This window comes from Mus musculus, chromosome 4 (assembly GCF_000001635.26).
Source record: "Mus musculus strain C57BL/6J chromosome 4, GRCm38.p6 C57BL/6J".
Taxonomy (NCBI): domain Eukaryota; kingdom Metazoa; phylum Chordata; class Mammalia; order Rodentia; family Muridae; genus Mus; species Mus musculus.
Genome location: NC_000070.6, coordinates 155,343,231 through 155,362,065, shown reverse-complemented (window position 1 = coordinate 155,362,065; position 18,835 = coordinate 155,343,231). Strand labels below are relative to the sequence as shown.

Here is an 18,835-nt window from a genome sequence, read left to right as displayed (position 1 = left end):
GCTGCGTCTTTTCAGCCCTCCAGCGTCACCTCAGTGCCTGGCACCAAGAAGAACCAGGCACGCGTGTGGAATGTAAAGCGAAGGGCTAAGAAGACCTTACGATTCTCCAGATCTGTTCGGCGGAGAAGCTAACTGGTGCAGAGGCGGCGAATAAAGACAGGCCCTCCTGGCTGGGGATGCGGGATGCCCCTGAAGTTGGGAGGGCTGGGACCGGAGGGCCAGACCAGCTCGCACTTTGAGGAGTTGCTCAGCTCCTCGCAACCTCGGGGACGCTGCGGACAGCTGGAGTTCGTACTCCGAAGGTCTGAAAACATCGGACAACCCGCACCTCCAAAAAGTTTGCCCGGCTTTCAGCACAACAGACCCAGCAGACTCAGAAGCACGGGGCGGAGTGGCCTGACTGTCCCTGGACTATTCGGGTCGCCGCCCGTTGCCGGGCAAAGCCACTACGTGCGCGCTCCCATTGGCCCAGGGCCGCGCCCGACAGGTAGTTCATCCTGCACTCTGGTTATTGGGCCGCGGCCGCGCGGCCCCCCGAGGATTGGCCCAGGTGGCGGCCCCGGGGAGCCCTCATTGGCCACAGGTGCCTCCCGCCTCGTGGATTGGCCGTCTCGATGGCCAGGTTCCGCCCCCATCCAGTGTGCCCCCAGCTCCGCGCACCGCCCAAGTTCCGCGGAGTTGGCGAGGCGGGTGCCGTCTGTCCCGTGCTGCGCGCTCCCTTCCGCGCGCTCCCTTCCGCGTTCCGCCGTCTGCCCCGCCTGGCAACCCGGCCCTTCTCCGGGGCCGCTAGCCATGGCCGGAGCGCCCTGGAAGCAGCGCTGACGGCGGCTGGCTGAGTGCGCCATGCCCAGCAGGACGGACCCCAAGATGGACCGGAGCGGCGGCCGCGTCCGTCTGAAGGCGCACTACGGCGGGTGAGCGCGCAGCGCCGGACAGCGGGCAAAGCGGGTTGCGCGGCGGTGGAACTTCGGGGCTGTCGGGGTGCTGCGCGCGAAGGAGGCAGGGAGGCGACGACGAGGCGCCCCGGGAGCTGCGGTGGCGCCCTTCAATGTGGCCCGAGGGAAACCTCGAGGGCGGGGCGCACTCCGCCTAGCTAGTTCTCTCTGGGCGCACACAGCAGGCAGGTGTTGTTGCGCTCCTAGCCTTGGTCTCAGTCAGGGACTTTAAGGACAAACTTGCATGGTCTATAAAAGTTTTCATCAGATTGTGAAAACCTCTGGTGCATTAAAAAAAAAAAAAGTAAAAAAAAAAAAAAAAAAAAACAACAACAAACCCAACACACCCAAGATTATTCAAATTGGCCGCTGTTTAAGTGTAAGGAAAACCTTTGATCCATGGCACGCACAAGAATGCTTGAAGTTGTGGGAACACCAGAGCACATTTTCGCAGCTTTGGTTCGGGGGGGGGGGGGGGGGACGGGGGACAGAACTTTTTGAAGCTCTCCAGAATAGTCTTGCCCTGTTTTTTAGGACAGGGATGATGGTCTTTTCCGTCACATTCCTGGAGGTGGTTTTGGGGGCTGGCCTCGGCCCTTAGCCCTGGATTCCGCCTTGTTTTCCGGGAGGGAGAGGGTGGAGTGGGGAGGGGACCGATAGGGGCATGACAGTGGTTAGTATGGTTGTCCAGGAGCATTGAGTGATGAGAGCGGAGTGATGGTGTTGGTTTTCTGGTGGCTGGTTCGCCCAGGCTGGGTCGGAGAATCCCATAATCTTGCCCCTGATTGTGTAGACAGAAGAGGGTAGAGGCCTAAGGCTTTGACAGCTTCTTGCTTAGGTGCTGTGTGTCCTGGAACCAGCCTGGGTACTCCCAGGTCAAGGGTCAAGGGTCGAGGGTCGCTGCTCTTGGGAAGGAGAAAGGGAGTGGAGTGGAATGCTGGTCCTGTGGCTGAACTGGGCTCTCAGCATTCCTAGGAGTTTTACAGAGTGGCCGGTCCCAGCCACAGAGACAAGTGACTGGTCCTTTGGAAGTGGTTCCTTGCCTGGGTAGAAGATTCTCTTTTCAGCCTCAGGCCAACTTCTGGTGGTCCTGGATTTGGAGGCGGGTTTCTGGTACAGCCAGAGAAAGAAAGATTTCGGGGGTTGGGGGTGGTGGAGGCAGCCAGCCTCACCCAAAGTTGAGGTCTGCAGCCCTGACTCTGGCCTGGAGTGCCCTGCCAAAAGGGAACGCTTAGCTGTGTCCTCTGGCTTGCCAGATTCTGTAGTGAGCCTGCTAAAGCTGACAGACTCTCTTCTGCCTGGAACCCCCTAAGCTAAAGCCGAGGCCCTCAGGGGAGGGACCCACCCTTCCCTTAGGGCGGGTTTAGCGCACACCTTAGGGTCATGGCTCACCTTGGACAGTTCCCCCAGTCCTGGACTTGTCAGTCTTGCCTACCCCTCCCTCCCTTTTGCCCCTGGGGAGCACTTTGGTTACTGGCAGTGTAATTCAACCTGTTGACTCCAGTTTCCTCAACTGACAAGAGCTGCACCCCCTTCCTCTTCCTTCCCCTCTCCCTTTCTCCACCCCTTCCTGCACTCTCCCGTTTCTCCCCACTTCTCCACACCACTGCACCCCTTCTGTACCCCCCCCACCTCCTTTCATCTCCCCCTGGAAGAGTCTCCTCCACAGCCTTCCTCCCCACTTACTCTGAAATCTGCCAACTGGGTGCCTCTCCAGAGCTTGAGCCCCAGGCAGAGATACTCTCTCAGCTGTGAAAGTTGTGGATTGGGGAAGATGTTCTGTCCAGGAAGGCAGTGTCTTGGAGGCTCAGGGTTAGACACTGCCTTAATGGAGGTGACAAAGTTGAGAGTCAAAGATACAGCCCTGTCTTTAGACAGTGGTGGCCATTTGTCCTCTGGTTGTTCCTCGGCTCCTCTGAGGCTTGAGAGGAGTGCTGCCACCAGTGGTCACCTGTATTTGAGGAGTCAGGCCACTCTGTGTTCTCAGGGGATTACAGGAGAATTTGACATTCAAAGCTGAGGTGCCTGCTTTTCTGAAACTCCAGACAGTACAGGGGGTGGGTCTTCCCTCCTGTTGAGGCTCTTGTTACAAACTTTCAAGTTGGAGGACCTGCTGTGGTCCTTGAAGATGCAAGAGTCAGTCAGGGATGGGTGGTCCATCTGACTTCAGTGAGGCGGGGTTGCTTAGAGCTGTGGTATAAAGAGAGCTCTGCAAAGACTGCTTGACTGAGGGGGCATTTGACCAGGGTGCACCTCTAAGGTCTACTTGTCCTCTGGGCACTGGAGGCTGTAAGTGGAGGATGATGTCTAGGGGTTCAGAAAGAGGTCTAAGAAAGGGATGTCAGCCTTGATTTCCAGAGTTTCCCAGTTGGAATTCTGGCCAATGCTGAGTATGTTGGGCAGCCTGGACACTATGACAGGGTGACCCAGTTGACAGAGGCCTGGGGATGGGGCTTGGTCTGTGGAGTCCCTGCTTTGGACATCTCTGCGCCTCAGTTGTTATCTGCCATGATTCTATGGGAGTAGGAGCAGGATCTGTTTCTGTCACAATTGGGGGCCTGGGCAGGTGCTAGCCGGCTGGACTTTGTAGAAAAAGGGGGCAACTAGGGACATCTATCCCTGACTCTAGGTGAGATCCATGGGCCATCAGGTCCCAGAAGGTCTGGCTGGTGTTGAGGGTTGGGTAGGTGCTGGATCCTTTTGCTCTGAATTTTGTCAGTAGACAGTGTCTTTGTTTATAGACACTTGTGTGACCCAGTTTAGAAGCCAGGGGATCAACAGGAGCCTCAGCCAGTATTTCTGTTTCAGAGATTTTCAGATTTCCTTTCTTAAGCCCCTTTTCCCCAAGAATGTCAGACATGAGTTGATTTTCACTGAAGCTTCGGTGAGGGTGTGGTTCCCGCTTAGTTTCCATGGGAACGGGTTGCCTCTGCCCTTCCCTAAAAGCAATACAGGGGAGCAACATCCCCACTTCTCATATTCCTCCTCCAGAGCATGTCTCTGAGCCATCTTCTACTACAGAGGTTTAAGTCCCGTCTGAGAATGAAAAGATAAGAGGCAGTAGCATTCTGAGATTTGATTTCCCAAGAAATAGGCCTTTCAGAACGATTGCTGCTGCACTAGGAAAGAGGGGGGTCAGGTCCTCCCAGGATGCCCAAGAACTGCTTTGATTAATTAATTGTTCTTTTCCCTGGGTAACATGCTCTGGTTTTCACCTTTTGGGAAAAGGCTTGACTTTGGAGTTTTACCTTAAATGAAGGTAATGGATTTGTGTCTGCATCTGGGGTCCTCCTTTGGTGCCTAGTAGGTGTGGTTGCTTGATCTCCACTAGGGGGCGCCTTCTGTCATGTTGACTTGGTTCTCTGGTGTCCTGGGGTCAATGGTTCTATCTTGTGTTGGGGGAGGGCTTTCATTGTCTTGGGGAGGAGATTTTCATCTCATGTATCTAATTGGCAACTTGGCTAAGCAGTGTTTGGTCACATTCAGATACGATCCAGGTGACAGAGATCTCTGTCCTCTTTGTCCCAGGGACATCCTGATTACCAGCGTGGATGCCATGACAACATTCAAGGACCTCTGTGAGGAAGTGCGAGACATGTGTGGCCTGCACCAGCAGCACCCACTCACCCTCAAGTGGGTGGACAGTGAAGGTAGCCTCGGTCTTGGGATGGTCGGTCTTGGGATGGTCGGTCTGAGCTCCACTGGGCTTTGTACAGATGAACTTGTTAGAACCAACCATTCCTCAGTAGGAACTGCTGCAAATGGGCAAATAGGGACAGTACAGACCGGGCAGCACTAAAAGAGGGGAGTGTTCCTGCTACGTGGGGACCTCTGGTCGCAGCTGAGGGGAACAAGCTTGGGGCATCTCCTGGCTCCCACCTGACTCCTTACCTGACTTTCCTGTGTCCTGGGGTTTAAGTAGGACTAGCTCCATAGAAGAACCAGGGGGTTAAATCCTGAGGCATCTGCTCCCTGCCTTTGGTTTATCTCCTCCCTCCTTTCTTATCTCCTTCCCTTTGTATTTCCTTTCTCCCTCCTTCTTCTCTCTCCTGTCTCTTTCTCCTCTTCCCTTTCTCCTTCCTTCCTTCTTCTCTCTTCTCTCATTCCTTTCTGTTCCCCCCACTTACCCCTTTCTCTTTCCCACATCCAGACCCATCAGTAACTGGGATGGGCTGGGGGTGGGGGGGAATAGTCTGACTACAGCCATCAGTCAGAGACACCGGAGCAGGCAGAGCTCGTAGCACATGGCTTCCTGTTTCAGCAGAACTCTTGGTACGTAGGGCTGGGTTTGTGCAGCTCTGTGTCCATCAAGACTAGGGAAACCTCTTCCTTAGCCTAGGCCACCTCGGAGGAGGTTCCAGGTCTTACTTGCTGCCCCTCAAGCTCTAAGAGCTCCCAAGGCTGTGAGTGAACCTGACTTCCAGACTCGACAGGTTCTTACAAGGCAGGTCCCATGAGGGACAACCTGCTCTGGAACCTCTGTGCCAACCGTGAACGATGAGACTTTGCCCACCCAAACTTCTGTCTGTACCGCTGAGTGAGCACTGGTACTGAGTAGCTCAGACCTCTTCACCTTCTGTGGCCTCATTGGTACCTCTTGCCTCCGCCCCCTAGGTGACCCTTGTACTGTGTCCTCACAGATGGAGCTGGAGGAGGCCTTCCGCCTGGTCTGTCAGGGCAGGGACGAAGTGCTCATCATTCATGGTGAGTGAGCGATCTGGGGCCGGCTTCTCTTTTGCCCACTTGGTCTGTCGAGAGAAAAGCCCTGCCTTATTTATTTGGCTTGCACATCCTGATCACAGTCCATCACTAAGGGAAGCCAAGACAGGAACTCAAGTAGGGCAGGATCCTAGAGAGGCAAGAGCCAAAACAGAGATACCTGCCCAGGGGTGGCACTGCTCATGGGTGGCATCACCCAGGGGTGGCACCGCCCACAGTGGACTGGGTCTTCCTACATCAGTCATTGATCTAGACAGTGTCCCACAGACTTGCATAAGGGCCAGTCTGATGGAGGTATTTTCTCAGTTGAAGTTCCCCTTTCTCAGACAACCCTGGCTTGTGTAGAGTGTAACAAACAAGAACTGAAGGACTCTCTAATGATTGGAAGCCACCTGGAGGCTGGCAGTATAAAATCTAATAACACTCTTACGTGCTTATAAAAGTAAATTTATGGGACCAAAGAGACGGCTCAGTGGTTAAGAACACTTGTTCTTGTATAGGACCTGAGATCTGCTTTGAGCACCCACGTGTTGGCTAACACACGGCTGTCTGTAACTGCAGTCCCTGAGGGAGGATCCAATGCCTCTTCTGACCTCTGCAGGCTCCCTCATGCATGTGGTACACGTTTATACATTGAATCAGAGACGTACACACACATACACGTAAACATAAATTTTTAAGAGTAAATTTGCTTAACTAGAAATGGGTTGCTCTACTTATTTATTGTATGCATGCACATGTGTGCACGTATGTCCCCGCGTGTAAACGCGGGCCACGATCCATCAGGCTTGAAGGTAGATGCCTTTACACACTGACCTGGTGGCACAGGCTTGTAATCCTATTCCTTGAGAAGTGGTAATAGGAAGATTGAGAAACTTCTAGAAAACTTATGCTATAGAATCAGTGACAGCCAGCCCAGACCTTGTTTTGAAATAAAAAGTAAAAAAGGGCGGGGCTATGGATCCTATAATTCAACGGAAGAGAGCCTACTTAGCATTTTCAAGGCCCTGGGTTTAATGCTTAGTGCTGCTTTTTAAAATTCAGTTTTCAAGATAATGGCTGTCCTTTCTTTTCCGAGACAGGGTTTCTCTGTGTAGCTTTGGCTGTCTTGGAACTCACTCTGTAGACCAGGCTGGCCTCGAACTCAGAGATCCACCTGCCTCTGCCTTCCAAGTGTTGGGATTAAAGGCGTGCGCCACCATCGCCCGGCGGCTGTCCTTTCTTATTTCTGAGTTACAATACTAATGAGAACTGCTAGCTTCCCTTTAATGGCTCTGCTTTTTTTTTCTTTTTCTTTATTAAATTATTTATTTACATTCTAAATGTATCCCCCATTCCCAACGTCCCCTCCCAGAGTTCTTCACACACACGCATGCGCACACACATGGGGTTTGACATGGAGAAATGGTTGGGCTTTGAGTTTCTGCTGGGGAATGTCTTCCAGGGTCCTCAGCTGGGTGGTGGTAGCACTCGCCTTTAAAATCTCAGAACTCTGGAGCCAGAGGCAGGCGAATCTCTGCAAGTTTGAGGCCAGACAGGGCTGTTACACAGAGAAACCCTGCCACTGCCTGGAAGAAAGAAGAAAAAAAGAACAGATCCTTGTGGGAACTGGGAGAACTTTGATCTGACTCAGGGTGCTTCTTCCTGAAGCACGGGGTTAATGACACACTGACCGCTGACCTTATCATGTCCTTTCTTTTTATCCAGTTTTCCCAAGCATCCCAGAGCAGCCGGGCATGCCTTGTCCTGGAGAAGACAGTGAGTGTTCAATTAAAAACGTATTTGTCTTTTACCTTATGTATATGAGTGTTTTGCCTGTATGTGTGTCCGTGTATCACATGAACACCTGGTGCCTGCAGAGGCCAAAAGATGGCATCTGATCCCCTGAAACTGGAATTACAGTTACCAGCCGCCACATGGGTACTGGGAATTAAACCCAGGTACTTCTCTGCATGAGCAGCCGGTGCTCTTAACCACTGAGCTGTCCTAGCCTGGGTGCTCCAGTTTTAAATTTCCTCCTAACCTGTGCCATGTGCTGCAGGTAGAACTGCTGTCCACTATGGCAGGGCAGTAAGTGGGTGCTGTGTGTGAAGTGGGAGCCTTGAAACCTAGAGTCATTCACCCTGGTGAGGACTCTTAACCTCAAGATCCCTTTTCACTCGGCCTGGCTTCCGCACCGTTTCCGTGGCTAAGATGTGGCTGACTGGGGCTTTGTGGGCAGCTGGGGGGAGGTGAGGGAAGGAGGCATGGTTGACTCGGTTCTTAGGTGACAGAGTAGAAGATCCACAGAGTGTCCTGGTTTATCCCAGGGGGAAAATGCCCAGGCCAGAACAGCTGGACACTACATCTATGCATTTGTAGCACTACGCCTGCCCCAGTGGAGACCACCTCAGGCCCGGCCTTCTTGCTCTCTTCCTGCCTTGTCCCTCTGGGCCAGTCGGTAGGGGATGAGCAAAGCAGGTCTCAGGAGTGGTGGCATCTGAGGGGAGCTTGTCTTTGCCTCTGATTGTGTCCTGGAGGCTATGCTTAGGTGTTAAGGGGTGGCAAGGCTCCTGGGGGTGACAACTTTTGGCTTACCTGGTGTCTTAGTTAGGATTTTACTGCTGTGAACAGACACCATGACCAAGGCAAGTCTTATAAAAAACAACATTTATTTGGGGCTGGCTTACAGGTTCAGAGGTTCAGTCCATTATCATCAAGGTGGGAGCATGGCAGTATCCAGGCAGGCATGGCGCAGGAGGAGCTGAGAGTTCTATGTCTTCATCCAAAGGCTGCTAGTGGAAGACTGACTTCCAGGCAACTAGGGTGAGGATCTTATACCCACACCCACAGTGACACACCCATTCCAACCAGGTCACACCTATTCCAACAAGGCCACACCTTCAAATGGTGCCACTCCCTGGTCCAAGGATACACAAACCATCACACCTGGTTAGTGAAGAAGTACCTGAAGTTGTACAATCCACTGTGATGAGAGGCAGGTGGTTGGCCCATGTATTTTGTCTCCAGTGGGATGGGGAACCAGCCCATGGTCATAGGGTAGGAAGGCCAAGGGAGAATATCAATATGGTGTGTTTGTGCCCATATGGGGGTGCTCCATGAAGAACTGTGTGGTGTAGAACCTAGTGTTAACTCTGGGGTGTCCATGTCCCGTGGAGGGGCAGGCCTCTGTCATCTTTTATGAGTATGTAAAACGATAAAGTAAGGCAGAGGCTGGCAAGATGGCTCAGCTCTTGCCCGATGATGTGAGTTCAATCCCTGGAGCCCATGTAAAAGCAGGAGACAGCCAGCTCTACGGTTATACTCTGATCTCCAAACATGAGTACCTGTGCTCACACACCTTAGACATATATGCACATATCTATCTATCTATCTATCTATCTATCTATCTATCTATCTATCTATCTATCTTAATAAAGTTTAAAAAAGAACAATGTAAGGCATTTGAAGAGGGAAGATGAGGTCATCCTCTCTGTCTCACTTCTTATTTTCACGCCGATGTTCAGAACCCTAGCTTGGTAGCCCCCCTGATCTCCCCACCTGCTTCCTGTCTTGGTGAGTTTGTGGGTTACAGATGGTGTCTGTCTGCCACCCGGATGGCTTTTTGGCTGTGGTGACAAGATTGTGTGCATATCTTCTACCATGTATTATTGGGAGTTTTCTCCAGGAAGCTCCTGTGATCACAGGGCAGGAGGCTCAAGGTGTTTGTGGTCTGTCTCAGTCCTGCCCCAGGGTTACAAGCCTTTTGGCTTCCTGTTTGTGTGTGCATGCTGTAGGGAGGGTGCCTTGAGTTGGTGGAGTTGTTGCCATACTGTCTTGTCATTAGGTATAGAAGAGTCTGGGGTTTCTATTGAAGAGTTGAAGTTGGGTGTGACAGGGTGGGTCCCTACTGCCCTGTGGGCATGCACAGACTGTAGCTGAGCCTTAAAGGCTAAACTGCTCACATGAGAAGATTGCTGGTGTGGCGCAGTCTCAGACACTCAATTTTGTCCCAACATGCCATAGAACCTTTGCTAAGATCAGAAACTGAGCACCACAGATCTGTAGATGATTGACAGGCCAGGATCTCGCTTATGGACCACCCTGCCCTGGCTGGATGTTACACTAAGATATGGAAAAGCTTCTATTCCTCTGGAGCATGGAGTATGTGCTCTAGCACAGGGTCCCTCAGGATTTGCATATTGGTATTCTATTACACTTCCCACTTGATCCTTGTACCCATCTCTGACACAGGACCCCCCCCTGTTCTGGTTGTCCAGGGGAACTGTGTGACTTTGCTGCCTGCAAGGTTGTGTTTATAGTTTTGCTGAGGGTCAGCCTGGTAGGATGTAAATGACAAGGGTGAACGTCCTTGAGCTTTCCTAGGACAGTGTGAGGTGGAGGGATGGATACATGAGTGAACCATAGACAGAGGTGGATACAATTTTGCAAACTTTGCAGGACCTGGTTGACTTGGAGCATGCCACATTGTATCTCAGCAGATCACCTTTCAAGCCTCCGAACTCTTGGGGCTAGTCAAACTCTAATCTGCTTCTAAGCTAACTCTCTTAATTGTAGAGTGCTTAGTTAACATTCACTACTTGGAAGCAAGCAGCATTAGAGCTGTACCCACTGCTCAGCTGCCACCACCTCTACCCCATCCCACACTTCAGCAGCCATAGTGTGGCACCCCCCCACCCCCCAACTCCCTTCCCCTTCATTCTGTCTGGGTGTGTCTTAGGGTTTTACTGCTGTGAACAGACACCATGACCAATGCAAGTCTTATAAAGGACAACATTTAATTGGGGCTGGCTTACAGGTTCAGAGGTTCATTCCATCATCATCAAGGTGGGAGCATGGCAGCATCCAGGCAGACATGGTACAGGAGGACCTGAGAGTTCTACATCTTCATCTGAAGGCTGCTAGCAGAATACTCACTTGCAGGTAGCTAGGACTAGGGTATTAAAGCCCATACCCACAATGACACACCTACTCCAACAAGGCCACACCTCCTAATAGTGCCACTCCCTGGCCTAAGCATATACAAACCATCACAAGGTGGTTTGCCTGTTCTGGACACTCCATTCGGAAGAGACTCACGTGCTTCCTGTCCTTATGACCAGCTTGTTTTTGTCGGTGTCACCCTGAGGTTCTTCAGTGTTATAACTCACCAGCACTTCACTCCTTTTCTCTTTTGTTTTGGGTTTTTCTGTGTGGCCCTGGCTGTCCTAGAACTCACTCTTTACTCCAGGCTGACCTCAAACTCAGAGATCTGCCTACTTCTGCCTGCCGAGTGCTGTGATAAAAAGTGTGTACCACCACTGCCCAGTTCCTTCTGTTTTTTTTAATTTTTAAATTTCTGGGAGAATACACATAATTAAGTTTTTATTTATGTAAGTACACTGTAGCAGTGTTCAGACAGACCAGAAGAGGGCACCTATTACAGATGGTTGTGAGCCACCATGTGGTTGCTTGGAATTGAACTCAGGACCTTTGGAAGAGCAGTCAGTGCTCTTAACCACTGAGCCATCTGTCCAGCCCCATAATTAAGTTTTTAATCATCTTTTTTTTCTTTTTCTTTTCTTTCCTGTCTCCCCCCCCCCCCCCCCGTGCCCCACCTGGAGATGGGGATTTCAGTATTACCCAGGCTGCCCTTGAACTCTTGGATTCAAGCAGTGCTCCTGCCTGTTTTTTGTTTTGTTTTAATGCTTTATTTATTTTTATTTTATGTGTATTGATGTTTTGCGTGTTTTGTTTCTGTCAGAGGGAGTCAGACCCCTAGAACAGGACTTAGGGACAGCCGTGAGCTGCCATGTGGGTGCTGGGAATTGAACTCAGCTCATCTGGAAGAACAGCCAAGGCTTTTAACTGTCAAGCCATCTCTCTAGCCCCTGAATTGTGCGGTAAGTCAAGTGATGTGTGCGTGCTCACTTGGCTGCTTGCGACTTCACTGGAATTAGTTCAGTAATACTGTTGTGATACCGAAGCTATTCTAACAACTTTGGTGGCAGTCCATGTATATAAAGTCATATCGTCTGCAGGCAGCAGTGGCTCTTGTTCCTTTCCAGTGTGGGGACCTTGTGTCTGTCTTGTTTGGTTGAATTTCAGTGTTGTTGAATTGAAGCGGGAACAGCATCTGTCTGTCTTTGCCCCGGTCGTTGAGGAAAGTGTACGGTGGTCTTGTTTTATTGCTAAATGTGTTAACTGGTTTTTTAACTTTTGGATTTTAGTATGTTGATTCAGCTTCTCTCTCTTCCTAGGTGGTTGCTACTCTTATGAAAGATATTGGATTTTGTCAGTGGGTTGTTCTGTACCTATTGAGATGATCATATATATATTTAAACTTCAGTTAATGTATATATTATACTGGACAGTTCTTTATTTTTATTCACATGGGGGTATGGGAACATGAGTGCAGGTACCTGTGGAAGCCAGAGAAGGCACCAGAATCAATCCCTGGAGCTGTAGTTAAGAGAAGTTGTCAGCCACCTTATGTGAGTGTGGGTGGCTGGGAACCAAACCTGGGTCCCCTGGAAGAGCAGAAAGTTCTCTGAACCATTGAGCCATCTCTCCAGTGCTGAACTAACCAGTTTTCTACTTTGAATTTTCCTTGGATCCTGTGAATAAATTCCACTTGGTCATGATGTATAATGTCTTTTAATAGGTTACTAAATTTGTTTGTTAGTGTCTTATTGCTTTCTCTCCTTTTAATTTTTTTTTTTTTTTATATTTGACTACACTGTAACTGTCTTCAGACACACACCAGAAGAGTGCATCAGATCCCAAATGGTTGTGAGCCCGGAATTGAACTCATTATATGTGGTTACCAGGAATTGAACTCAGGACCTCTGGAAGAGCAGTCAGTGCTCTTAAACACTGAGCCATCTTGTCAGCCCTCTTTTTAATTTTTTAATGATCACTGATCCTGGTCATGATATTGAGGGCCCACCTGGATAATATAAGGATATCCATCATATCTTCTGACTTAGCCGCGTCTACAAATTAGATCATACCAGCAGGGGTTTTTTGTATTGTTTGTTTTGTGTTGTTGTTAGTTGTTTTTTCAAGACAGGGTCTCTCTGTATAGCCTTGGCTGTCCTGGTTCTCACCCTGTTTACAGCCTGGCCTTGACTCACAGAGATCCGCCTGCCTCTGCCTCCCCAATGCTGGAATTAAAGGCATTTGTGCCACCACCATGCCAGCAAGTTTAAGGGAAAGGATGCAAGTACATCTCTGGGGACACACATCACTGTTCAAATGCCCTCAGTTGGTGGCTGCCTTAGGTTCCATTTGCCCTCTGCCCCTTGTAGGTTGGTGGGTCTGGTCTCACTTCTCCCTCCATCCCACTTTGTGGGTAACCCTACACTGTTACATTGGAGGCTGTGTGGGACTGGGTTGGCTGTAGGACACCAGGTGGGGGTTGACTCCCTGGGGGTTGAGTCCCTGGTGGGTTCTGAAGTGTATGGCACGTTCATGCAAGCCAGGAAAGACTTCCAGGTTTGTCCCTTGTCTCAGTCCACAGGGTCTGTTCAGTTCTTACACCCACTGCCCTCTCAATCTGCAGAGCCAATGTGCTTGCTATCCCAGTTGTTCTTGTTAAAGATGGTGTGAGCTTCCTGGAGCTGTCAAACAGTGTCCCTGATGAAGATATGGGCAGAGAAGACTTTGGCAGGGGTATGGTCTCCAGAGGAAGCTGAAGTGGTTATTTATTCAGAAAACAGTCTGAAGCACCTTGGGACACTATGTGTGTCATCTGAAGGTGCTGGGAACAGGCAGAGGGAGTGGCTTAGTAGGGGGGCAAAGGCCTGGTCTTCAGAAGGCTTTGGTTCTATCCCCAGTGTTTGGAGAGAGGAGGAAAAATGGAGTGTAATATCCACATGACTACTGTCTTTTTTTTAAAAATTATTTTATTTTATTTATTTATTTAGTTTTTCAAGGCAGGGTTTCTCTGTGTAGCCTTGGCTGTCCTGGAACTCACTCTGTAGACCAGGCTAGCCTCAGACTCAGAAATTCGCCTACCTCTGCCTCCCAAGTGCTGAGATTAAAGGCATGCCCTACCACTGCCCGGCCTATGCCTACCATCTTATTGGCCACCATTTCTGCAGTATGACTTTGGGCAAGTGGGTGAAGAGTGTGGTGCCTGGGTTTCTCCCTCTGTAAGTGGAGTCTCTGAAGCAAATGACATTTAGAAGGTTACATGCCTATAATCCCAGCACTTGGGAGGAAAAGGACAGGAGGAGGATCAGAAGTTCAATGTTATCTTTGACTACATAATGAGTTAAGCCTGCTGTGACTAGTCACCCTGAGACGCAGTCTCAGAAAGACAAAGCAAACAGCCATAAAGACCAAGAAGGGGTCACAAGCCAACTCTCTGATAGTCGCTGTACCTGCCAGCTGGTGATCAGGTGTACAAATGCGAGTTCCCTACCAAGTGCCTCTAAAGCTTTGGGTCTTCCTCTCCTGTAATGAGAATTCTGGAATTCTAATTTCTTAAAACAAAACAAAACACAGAGGTATCGTAAGAACATGTTTTCACTTTAATCCCAGGAGTGGGGTTAAGGGGTTGCTCCCGACTGGCAGCAGCAGCAGCTGACTATGATTTGCCTCGTGCTTTTAGCAGAAGCACGGTTTTGCCAGCCTCAGATAGTTCTGCAATTGTGTGACATTTGGAATTCTGGGGACTTTTCAGAGGGTGCATAAATGCTAGGGCCCCAAGAGGCAGGGTTGTTTGGTTTGTTAGTAGACGAACTCAAAGAAGAAACAAGAAGAAATAAATTAGATTCAAGGATCTCTCTCCCCTCTCTTTTCTCTCCTATCCAGTGATAGGAGGTGAAACTGGGCAGGGGTGGTTGGTTAAAGGGTGGGGGGAAAAGAAGAATCCACAAAGTAGCTAGGCCTGCCACAAAGTAGCTAAATGCAGGTACACTCTCCTTGTCATGGAGATTGGGAGGAAGTGAGCCTGGTTCAGGGTGGGTGGACTTTGTGGATCACCAGGTGGTTGTCAGGGAGATCCAGGTAGAGTGGTAGATTATCTCTGAGCAAACTGCCCAATCTTTTCCAACTTCCTGAGACTCTAGTATTTATAGGTAAACCTATTATTTTGTTAAAATTTTACTTTCATTCAGACTTGTCTCAGATTATTTGCAACAATTTGGGAAAGCTACTTTTGCACCTAAAATAGGCTTCTAACAAAATTAGCAATCAGCCAGTTCAGCTCCCATTTTCTAGCGGTTTTTGCAGAACTGGATATTTTGGGCTGGACTGGAAGAGAGAAATTGGCCAGACAGTGTTTGTGGTGTGATGCTAATTTTTACACTGGGCACATTTTTCTTGTTGAAGTCCATCATGGAGGTCGTGGTTCGGTTATTGTATGATTCTGTCAAGGGCTTGCAAACTTGCTAGTATAGGACCAGGAACTAAATATTTTTGGGCTTTGTGGACTGTATAGTATGTCTCTATCTTAAACAACAGTTCTTGTCACTGCACTGTACCTCAGTGAGGATCCCAATAAAACTTTTGCATATACTGAAATTTGTGTTTCAGATATGTTTATGCTTTTCAAAATATTATTTTGTCTTACTTCACCAATTAAAAGTGTTAAGATTTTTTTTTTTGAATGCTGGAAATTTCATCCACCGCGTTGTACATTTTGGCAAGGGTTATACTGTTGAACTGCACCCATGGCCCTTGGTTTTTAGAGACAAGGTCTTCTTTGTACCTCAGGCTGGCAGTCTTCTCTGCCTTCCAAGTGCTGGGATTGAAGGTGTGCGCCACCACCGCCTTCTCAAGAGCCACTCTTGAGTCTTGCTTGGCTAGAGAACCACATGGCAAAAGAGGGGCCTTCCAATCGCGGTTGTCTCTAAGTTCCACATTTCCTGAAGTGCCCTGCGCAGAGCTTATCAGCTGCCGAAAAGGGGAAGCTTTGTCTGGGGAGAATGGCTTCCCTCCGTTCAGCGCTCCACTGAAGGGGCTGTGATTTGAACCTAGAGCCTAGGCGAACAAACACAGATCTGAATCGATGTCACTGTGGTGTAAGTGTGGCTTGGCCAGCAGATCCTCGGTGGGTTCCACGCCATGTACCAGCGTGGTGAAGCATGAGGATCAAGCAGTCGGTCCATCACTAGCTCGCAGACTGTCTGGGACACCAGGACACAGCATAGTATATTAGGCCCACCTCCTACCTTGGCTTGCTTTTGTGTGGTACCAGGCCAGCGAGAGTTGCTCAGTTCTCTGGGGACTTAAATCCTCATCTTATTACTTTGGCTGTTACCCACTGTCACCCTCCACGAGGTGAGCTCTGTGTCGTGGATGCACTTAAAATTTGCAAAGGCCATTTGACCCAGGGTTTGGACTGCATCAGGCAGGCCACAGTCCTCGTTCTGGGCACAGGCTAGCCCCTGAGTGTTCACAGTCTCTTGGTGCTTTTGTATGGCGCTCATATCATAGACCATATTGCCATGCCTGGAGTTGCTGCACCCAGAATCCCAGCCGGGGCTGATGGGAAGGACCCTAGCCGCCTAGGGTGTCTCCCAGATGAGGTATTTTAAAGACTGTTGAGTCTGGGCCCTCCCTGGCTGGGCCCTGGCCAGCCCTCATCCTGTCCGGCAGGCTCAGCACAGAGACGCTTGTTTCCGTGTGACGTCAGCTCCTCCGTATCCACGCCGTGTTTTAGCGCGTGCCTCAGCTGCCGGCCGTAGCTTCCCAGGGGAGCCGGGTACCACCCGGGCCTGGAGACATGAGGAGGAGGCAGAGATGTGAGAGGCGGGGAGCAGGAGAGCCAACCTTCTATTAGATGTCTGCTCCTCCAGCAGTAGCCCACCCTGCCCATTGTCGATCTGGAGACCCACCCTGCCCATTGTCGGTCCGGAGGCCAGGGGACGTAGCAGCATCGGCTCCCTTAAAGGGACGGAAGATGCCTCCTTGCACGCCCACCTTCGGTAGAGCATAAAGAATCCTGTGCTGAAGAGGAAGCAGAGAAAGCCGGTGAGTGAGGCAGGACCCTCCTGTGGGTTTCCTGCCAGGCGTTGCAGGCCCCGCGAATGCAGCTGCCGGGGCTGCGGAGCACAAGTCGGTGCTTTGGGTCTCATCTTGGCTCTGTCACAGCCTGAGCGTTGCACAGATGTTCCAGCACGGACTAGACTAGGGCAGGGATGCTGCCGCAGCATCTCGCGGTGATGTCGGAGGAAAGCACGCCGGGAGGCTGTTGTTTTCCCCGGTGACAGATTTCCAGAAAAATAAGCCACAGCGCAGCACGCTGAGCTGCCTGTGCAGCTGACTCGAATGTGAGAGAAGGAGATGTGCTGGAGGCCTGGGGTGGGGAGCTGCTGCAGAGGCCGGCGAGGCTCTCTCCTCACTTAGCCCGGCCCTGGGGAGCCTCTGCAACCGGGAGTGTTGCGGTGACTGGGCTATTACAGTCGTGAGTCTGTGTCGTGGTCAGAGCAAACATGCATGTCTTTTTTACTCTGGATGGATCAATGGGACCACAACGATGAGGTCCGGGCTCCCGCCCGCCCTGCACTCAAACAGCCAGCACCTGTTTCCATAAACAAGTGCATCCCTGGCTTGTGGTCCAACAGGGGCGAGCCTACCCTTGCCTTTCTGAGCCGTGTCTTTGCACTGGCAACAGCCTTGTGTTGGAGTCTGGGTGGCACGAAAGGCTCTGACGTGCACAGCGTGCTCCGCCAGGGTCCTCGGATGTCGGCAGTCAGTGCGGCCTTGGCGCCCAGTTCTCTGTCCTGACATGGTTGGAGGTAGATTTAGATGGGTCTGAGGGCTGTACAGGATTGAGGGCGAGGGGCGTGCATGGGGATGGGGGATGCTTTTCTGACGACCATTTTGCGAGGCTTTTTTTTTTTTTTTTTAAACAACAAAAACAACTACCAGCTTCCTCTACCAAGCTGGCAGGGCCTTGGAGCCTGGAGAACCAGGTTGCCCAAAGGTAGCTCTTCCTTATTTGGAAGGTGCAGGTTCTGGCAAAGACACCCCCTCCCAGGAGGGGGGTGCGGTATAGAGTGCCCTTCCCCCAGGAATGGGGTGCTGCTTGCAGCCAGAATGGGTCTCAGGGGTGGCTTGTTTGTTTTGGGTCCTTGAATTATGACAAGTGGCTTGTGGATGGGTGCGAGATCAGCCAGCAGGGGTGTTTGCTTGCATGAGTGCCTGCTAGGGAGGAGAAATGAGCTGTGTCATAGTTTCTCTGGGATGTATAGGTGCCGTGGCCTCTTTCCATTTGTGAGAGACTGCTTGCTTGCAGTGCACAGCTAACTTGAACCCTTAGAAAGTGGACGTGCAGCCAGGGTCTCCAGAACTGGTATTAGGTCCTGCGATCTTCCTGGTGGGACAGAACCAGGGTCAGTGGACAGCTTCCAGTAGCCAGCAGGCCCTCCCCACGAAGCAGCCATCCATCCCTTGTAGCTGCTGGCAGAACACAGGATGGGGCATGGCTGCTGCATGTTACCTGTTTTTGTGTCTTGGCCAAGTCTGCATAGAGACCTCCTCCTGTCTCCGCTGAATCAGCTTCCAGTGGGCTCCTTCTCCTGCGTCTCTGTAAAGTTCGGAGGCACCAGTAATTATGTAAGGAGTTAGCTGTGAGCTCTGTCCTTGCTCCTGAGCCTCAGGCTGCTGCCTTGCACTACCTCGCTGGGCTTGCCTGCCTGTCATTCCTCACTGTCAGATCATGCAGGTCCAAGCGTCCAGGTTCCCTAGAGCCCCTAACAGTTCATGACAGGTAGGTTCCCCAGAGGTCCACACCTCTAGCTAGGATGCCGGAATCGTTGAAGTTGGCTGTGAGGCCAATGAATGTTCTTGGGAGTTTTCACACATGCGTTGTCTGATCACTGATATGTCTGTAGGGTTTTTGGGGTTTTTTTGGTCACCATCAATGAGCCCAGGTCTGACCATCATCAGGAGAACTATCCAGGGGGCCATGTTCCAAACTGCTAAGCGTCTTTAAACAGAGTGGTTGTTTCCTTTGCTGACCTGGATCGGTTGTGAGGTTGTACTGAGTGAGCAAGGACCATCTTGGTGAGGGGCACACCTCTGAGTGGAGTGTTTTGTAAGGAGACACCTGAAGAACCCAGAATATTTCGTTTTTGAACTTGACCCTTGTACTCCTAGGCCCTGACGGTTCTACATCATCCTGCCTCCTGCTATCCATGGCCACAGGGCCTTTGCTTATACTGTGCCCTCCTTCATTGGCAGGGTAA

At 50.8% G+C, this 18,835-nt stretch overlaps 1 protein-coding gene across 5 annotated transcripts in view; it reads left to right on the top strand.

Moving 5' to 3' along the window:
• The first annotated feature begins 637 nt into the window (after window positions 1-637).
• Window positions 638-18,835, top strand: part of Prkcz (protein kinase C, zeta) — a 101,311-nt gene continuing 83,113 nt past the window's right edge. The window contains exons 1-4 of one of the 5 annotated variants that reach the window (NM_008860.3): window positions 638-914; window positions 4,464-4,585; window positions 5,550-5,639; window positions 7,362-7,412. In NM_008860.3, coding sequence (NP_032886.2) covers window positions 844-914; window positions 4,464-4,585; window positions 5,550-5,639; window positions 7,362-7,412 — 334 coding nt within the window. In that variant the 5' untranslated portion in view covers window positions 638-843. The other 4 variants (XM_011250207.3, NM_001039079.2, XM_006538656.3 and 1 more) reach the window with 4 other exon arrangements.